The 7,224-nt window shown below is 50.7% G+C and overlaps 1 protein-coding gene across 2 annotated transcripts in view; it reads right to left on the bottom strand.

Annotated features, from left to right (window-relative positions):
• Positions 1-2,918, bottom strand: part of MAP3K3 (mitogen-activated protein kinase kinase kinase 3) — a 40,893-nt gene extending 37,975 nt beyond the window's left edge. For both annotated transcript variants that reach the window (XM_069876996.1, XM_069876995.1), the window contains exon 1: positions 2,820-2,918. In XM_069876996.1, coding sequence (XP_069733097.1) covers positions 2,820-2,823 — 4 coding nt within the window. In that variant the 5' untranslated portion in view covers positions 2,824-2,918. The remainder of the gene's footprint in view (positions 1-2,819) is intronic.
• Between the last annotated feature and the right edge of the window lie 4,306 nt (positions 2,919-7,224).

Genomic DNA, 7,224 nt, shown 5'->3' on the forward strand with positions numbered 1-7,224 from the left:
CTAATACGTGGTTTATTACACAGGTCTGAGCGAGTCAGTGTATTTGCTGTGGCAGAAATGGAAATGGTTTTGAAAAAAAAAAATCACCAAGTTGAGAGTAAAAGCATCTGCATGTTGGTAAAAACAGGAAGTCTACAAACCCCTATAAACCAGGATGCTATTTTATAGAGCGTGATAATAGAAGACGTGATGCCACGCTTGTTTAAAAAAGAACTGAACTAGTATGCATGTGTTTGTTACTGACCACCACAACACCAAAGCTGATTGCCTGCGCAAAGGATCAGCAGATCCAGGAGCAACGAGTGGATTTCACAAGGCAGGAAGACAAACTGGATCTCTTCTAAAGCTCTGGAAAAGGCTTTGAAAAAGTTTGAGTCCTTCACATGGTGCCATAAACAAGACCCCAAGTATCTGGCACAGCTGTAGCAGTAATGAAACTGTTCTGCGCAGGCTTTTGGACATCACAAGTGACCTGGTTGACAGACTTAAAAGAAAAATCAGAGCTTCTCTACAGACCCAGTACATTTGAGGTTCTTCTTCTCTCCCCCAGGTTAAAACTCCAAGGGCCAGGACTGATACTGGTCCTAATCTGTAGGCTCGGCCCTGCTCCCTCCACGCAACGCACCGGGGGTGTCACTCCTGCTAAAGCTGGGAGCTCCAAGCCCGGCCTTGGGTGCGTGAGTGAGCCAAGGGAAGGAAGTGACACAGGCAGGAAAAAAGGGCAGATCGAGGGAAAGACTCGGCTGCAGCTGGGCCTGCGACGAGCATTTCAGCTCAGCCTGCACAAATACCAGTCTCCCCCTCTACTTCTCAGATAGACACCTATTTTATTAAGGGCAAGTACATGTTTTAAATGCTGCTGAAGAGAAATAACCCCCAGCGAAAGCCCCTCTACAAAGGGCCAGAGAACTGCCCACAGTGGGCTTCAGCACTGTTCACGCTGCAACACTGACCTCTCCCACTGACCACCCGCCGGATCCCGCAGCCAAGTTCACAAAGAACGAGATGAAAGACAAGCAGAGTGTGATACAGTCTGTTATCCATTATTACTTAGACTATGTGATCACAACAGCCTAACAATGAGCGAAGATCTCTCCCATCACAAGCTGTCAGCCACCACAACTCCACCACAAGCGTACAACGCTATAGCAGAACAGGCTACGAAACGGTGTTTTTTCATTCTGCACCCACATGTTTACAGACAGGCATCCAATTACTACTGGAAAACATTTCCGTGGAAATCCAACTTCTTCCTTCTCAACTCTTTTAAGCTTATGTACCATCTGGCTGATTCCTTTAGGGAAGAGACGGAGAGAATAATACTATGCCTCTCTTTATAAAGAGAAGCCTACTGATGGATTTACATATATTTGTTGCATTTATAAAATCAAAGCAGGGTACAAAGGAAATTAAGTCTCTTTACTTTTGCTTTGAGCAACATGTGCAATGCTTTATGAATTTACAATATGATTATAAGAACTAACTATACATACAGACTAAACAATGAAGGACAGCCTTAGAAAACTACCCTCAACGCGGAGAAAAAATGTTACAGCAGCAGCACAGAGCACAACGCAGATCTGCACTACAACAGCCAGAGTAATTCCCTTGCCAACATGCAAACATGAGTAAATTCTGGTATAAAGAAACTGAGCTTTTCCTTCCAGTATATGAGACCTCTCCTTAAGCTGAAAGGGGTTACGCAAACCCCCCTCCGTAAGCAGTTCTTTATACAGCCCAAAGGAATTCATCATTCAAATTCAGGTACAGCAGCTTCCAATAGCAACGTTTCACTCTTGAAAGAGAGTTCTCCTAACTCTTCTGCTTGTTTTCACATGGAACTGTTTGGGCTAAGGACAGCAAATGAGAATCCAACAGAAGCTTCACAGAGAAAAAAACCCTATTTTGATAGGCTCCCAAGATGTAATTAATACCTGAGTAGAAGTTTTACCTATTAAGTTTAAGCACATAAATTCCAATCCCAAAATAAACACCCTGATTCCTGGGGATCAGCAAAGCTCCTGTCCACTCCCTGTCCAGTGGTGCTGCTCCACCGTTCCAGTCAATTTTAGTCAAAGCCTGAGGGTGGGTAGCGGTACTGGAGCAGAGGGACAATTTAGCCGAATCCCCCAGGCCAGCGGCGCTGCCTGCGCTGCCTACAGCCTGGTCTGACCGTGGACTCAAGCACTAGACCTGGGGACTGCACACCAGAGCGCCCAGAGCCGGGGATCACAGCCCGGAGCCACCAGACCCGAGGGTCACCGATCAGAGCCAGAGAGCGCAGAACGGACCTGGAGGCCCAGGCCTGGCCCGGAGGCTGCAAACTGGAGCTACCACACCTGGAGTCTCAGGGGTCACAGATCGGAGCCACCGGGCCCAGAGAGCGCAGAACGGCCCTGGAGGCCACAAACCAGACCCAGGGACCCCAGACTGGAGCAACGGGACCCGGGGGCTCCAAACCAGACCAAGTGACCGGATCCGGGGGTCGGAGACCAAGCCCAGAGCCGGCAGGATGGACCTGGAGGCTGCAGACCAGACCCGGGGACCCCAGACTGCAACTACCGAGCCCCGAGGCCGCAAACCGGAGCGACCGGGCCTGGAGGCTGCAAACCGGACCCGGGGGTCGCAGCCCAGACACGAGGACCCCAAAGCGGAGCCACCGGTCCTGGGGGCCCAAGACAGGGCCGAGAGCCCGCAGGAAAGACCTGGAGGCCGCAGATCGGAGCCACAGGGCCCAGAGAGCTGCAAACCAGAGCCAGGGGCCCGGGGGCCCGGAGGCCGCGGGCCTCGCCCCGTCCCCCGCCCCGAGCGGCCCTTACCCATGTCTGCGGGCGCGGGGCCGGCGGCGCTGCGGGCCGGGGCTGTCACCGCCGCGGCTCCATGGCGGCCGGGCCGAGGGGGAGGGCCTCACCGCCGCCGCCTCCTCCTCCTTCTCGGCGTCCTCCTGCGGGGCGGCGGCCGCGCTCCGGGTCCCGCCGGGGGGCTCGGGGGCTCGGGCGGGGCCGGGCGCTCCCCGCCGCCCCCGGGCCGCGAGCAAAACAAACCGCTCGGCGGCCGCCGCGCACCCGCCGCGCCGCTGCCAACCCCGCGGCCGCCCCGCCCCGCCAATCAGAGCGGCCGCGGCCGCCCCGCCCCCTGCCGCCAGCCAATCAAGAGCGCCGGCCCGCCAGCGCCCGCCAATCGGAGGCGCCGAGCCGGCCCGCCGCGCCCCCCGCCAATCACAGCGGCCGGGACAACCCGCTCCCGCCCCCGCCTGCCAATCACGGGGGCGGAGCCCAACCGCCCCGCCCCCCGAAGCCGACCAATCGCTGAGCCGACCCGCCGCGCCCGCCAATCACAGGAGCCGAGCCAACTCGCCCCGCCCCCGCCCGCCAATCGCGGGGTCCCGTGCCGCTGGCGCGCTGGCCCCGCCCCCAGGGAGCCGCCAATCAGTGGGACGGGCGGCTCCTAGGCCCCGCCCCCTCGAGCCGCGGGGTCCTAGAGCCCGGCCGGGGCATGGCGGGCTGCCCCCCCTGCCCAAGCACTCACTGCTCGCAGAGGCCGCCTCGGCCCTGAGCCGCTGCCTGGTGGGGACAGCGAAGCGTCCCACCATTCCTACCTGCCGCTAAACCACGTCCCTGAGCACCCCGTATACCCATCTCTTAAACCCCTCCAGGGATGGTGACTCCCCCACCTCCCTGGGCAGCCTCTGCCAGGGCCCAATGACCCTTTCCGTTTAAAGTTTTTCCCTGATATCCAGCCAGAACCTCCCCTGGTGGAGCTTGAGGCCATTCCCTCTCGTCCTGTCCCCTGTCCCTTGGGAGAAGAGCCCAGCTCCCTCCTCTCCACAACCTCCTCTCAGGGAGTTGCAGAGAGCAATGAGGTCTCCCCTCAGCCTCCTCTTCTCCAGGCTAAACACCCCCAGCTCTCTCAGCCGCTCCTCGCAATCCTTGTTCTCCAGCCCCCTCACCAGCTTCCTTGCTCTTCTCTGGACTCGCTCCAGAGAAGCGAGGGATGGAGCAGCCACCACTGCTCTGAGCAACCTGGGCCAGGGCCTCCTCGCCCTCACAGCAAAACATTTCTGAACTGGACCCTTTTAAAGCAACATCCAGGCTTTGGCTACTCCTTTCCAGCTTCTCCTTCCATTCCACCTGCAGGGTGATATTTTTTATAGCGTTTTTTCTGTCAAAAGGACTTCTGTTTTGTTTTTAACCAAAGAAGTCCAGCCCTTCTTCCCTAGCGCGGCAGCGGCCACCCTGCTGCTGGGAAACCACCTCGAGCAGATGTTTTAGCAGCTGCTTCTCAATCTGGCAAACATCTAGCAGCAAGCGCTTCGGGTTTTAAGCGGGTTTGCTTGCAAGCAACACAGCAGCAATGTCAAAGAGGTCACATCGACTGGATAAGCCACAGAGAGAAGACAACTAGATTGGAAAGGGAAATTTCTCATAAGGGTGAGCAAATGCGGGAATCTAAATCCCACATGCCAGGAGGAAGTGAGGCTGTAGCCAATGCATGACAACAATATCCACGATATCATTTATTTATTTGTTTAAAACTTGTCCAGATGGGATAGTAAAAAGATCTCACGATGCCCTGCTAGGTAGACATTCAGATCTCCAAAGCAATGCTTAGCTCGAGAGATCCAGCCTCCCTGGAGCAAGCAGCTGTGGACAAAGCCAAGACTCAAACTGAAGCAGAAAGTGGGACTAGCTGACTTTCATAGATTCTACCTTGAAGTTCCCACTTAAAAATCAGACTGATGCTGTTTAGTGTCAACACTTCTATTGTATGTATTTCTAGCTTTCCTGCCTGTTCTATCCCATTTTCATGTCCAGCTTACAGCCATTTGTTTTCATGTCAAGATTATCCTTTTACTTAAATAATCCTTTCCTCTTCCCTGGTATTTTCTCTCTAAATACATCAAGAAGATAATCATATCTTCTTTCAGGCTTCATTGTATTAATAGACAAGTAAGCCACTCTCTCTCATAATACAAGCTCTGTATTTGTGGTATCTTCCTGGTAGCCTTTTTTGCTTCTGTTCCATCTTGAATTCCTCTCTCATTTGTCACCATTATTATTGCTCTTGGACCAGCTTTTCTACATGCTTTTTCATAGCCTCACGGTCGCTCATCACTATCCTTTATCAGTGACTATATCCCAGCTTCTTTTCCTCACTAATTCCTCAGTAGTATAACATTTTTAGCGTCCTTCACAAATTTCTCCTCGACCCTGAATTCATAGCCTCACACTTTCTGCTGCTACATTGCATCTTATCTCTATTTCTCACTTCAAAGTCATCAATTCTCTAAGACATTTTAGTTCCCTCATATTATTGGAGCCTCTCCCTTTTTGTTCATCACCAAATTTAATTATCATGCTTGCTTTTTGTGCCAAGGTCATTAGAAAAAGGCTTTAGTGAGATTACTCTTGGGACCAGAACTGAAGAAATTCACTATTAATTCCCCACCACGGCAGCCCTGATGTCAAAACACTCTATCGTCACTTTACCATTTGGTATTTTTGTCTGTCTTCCAGTTCTTACATGCTTGCACATAAAATTCTCAGTTGAAATCCTGTTAAATGAGACCGATTGCATGTCCTTCATGTAGAAACTTGGTTTACTTAAGTCCAAAACAGCTATAGCTCTAAGAATATACTAGTTCTGTGCATAAAGCATCAGGTTCTTCTACCAATAACAGTATGGTATGAACTGATATTCTGTGATTTTCCATCCAGGTTCCCTACATCCTTTGAAAGCAGAGGCTTTCCAGAAAAGAAGCTTCACCCCTGTGAACAGCAATTACAAAACATACCTAATTCTTCAACTTAAAGCAATTCAGATTGTTTGAGGCCATTTGATGCAGTCATCAATGAGGATATTCACCCTGACTCCCCAGGAGCTGTTATGTTTGTAGTTAGTTCATTTGTTTTAAAGGAACTTTAGAAAGGCCCAATTGTTCAATGCTGTCATGCAGCATGAAGTAAGAAAAGGAAATGTAATCCCTATTTTAGGGATTAAAGGACATTGCACAGAGAACCACTGACTTGTTAAAAGTTACACAGGAAGTCTGGAGTAGACCTTTGGGATTTAATTCCTGGCATTTTTTCCCAGTTTCTTAATCATGATGCCATCATCTCATTTTCTGTTTTGGCAGTATTTCCATTCTCTGAAGCATACCTGTCTGACTCAAAGTGCCTCTTCTCCTGCTACCAGATGTACTATTTCTCTTTCCTTCCTGTTTCCCTTCTTGTTTAGGTAGACACATCCTTCCTGGGGAGCTAAGCAGTCTCCAGGCTGAGCCTTGTCCCGTGCCAGAACTTCTACATCTCAGCCAGAGACACTGAGGGGGAACAATGAGAAGAAATAAAAATTGAAAGGGGAAAAAAAGGAGGAGAAACTCTGTACATTTTCAAAGGCTGCATGAAAGTGTTCTGCACTCTCTTCTGCAGACCTGAGAGAAGAGTAATCTCGCTGATCCCAAGCAGTTCTGATTCTGCTAATGCCTTCTTGTTGCGTTCTCAGCTTTGAAAACCTGAATGGAAAACTAACATCGGAATACAAATTCAGGAGAGCGTCACAGAATATATATTGGCCAAACCGTGTCTCACCTGCAGTGGAGTACATCAACCACGTGAAACTCCTTAAAAGCACGCCTGGAGCACCTTTTCCCAGCCTCGGAAGAGCAGTTGTAGCTGTCCCGCTGCTGCCAGCGCGCCAGCAGAGGGGGCTCTGAACCCGCCTGCTTCTACAACAGGAGCCATTCTGCCTGGGGAGTGGGCAAAACTGAAGGAAGGAGGGGATAGATATGAAAAATATCACATGCTTTCAGATCATTACTTGCTTCTGAGCTGGCAGTCTGGACTATTTATAGGGCAGTACTAATAAAGAAGACCAAGATTAAATGCTTGTTAGAGTGTCAGGGCTCCACATCATCTGAGAGATCACTTTTTCTCTACATCTATGCAGAGTGTGCTGTGTTACCATGGACATTTGCTTTCAAACATTTTCAAGTCACTTGCTTACTAATTTACAAATTATGTGCTTTTCACTTACAGCTGGTATCAAAGCAGTGACCTTCCCAGAGTCACAGAGCAAGCAAGGCAGCCCTGTGAGATGTCAGCTCTGCCTTAATATTTACAGAAGGCAGAGAACCTCTCCTTTGCGTTTTATTACCCGTATTCCTCTATGGGACTTTATGGCACTTGTTTTACCACACTGAGAGGCAATTCATTTCTTGTATCA

Source organism: Phaenicophaeus curvirostris, chromosome 26 (assembly GCF_032191515.1).
Source record: "Phaenicophaeus curvirostris isolate KB17595 chromosome 26, BPBGC_Pcur_1.0, whole genome shotgun sequence".
Lineage (NCBI taxonomy): Eukaryota > Metazoa > Chordata > Aves > Cuculiformes > Cuculidae > Phaenicophaeus > Phaenicophaeus curvirostris.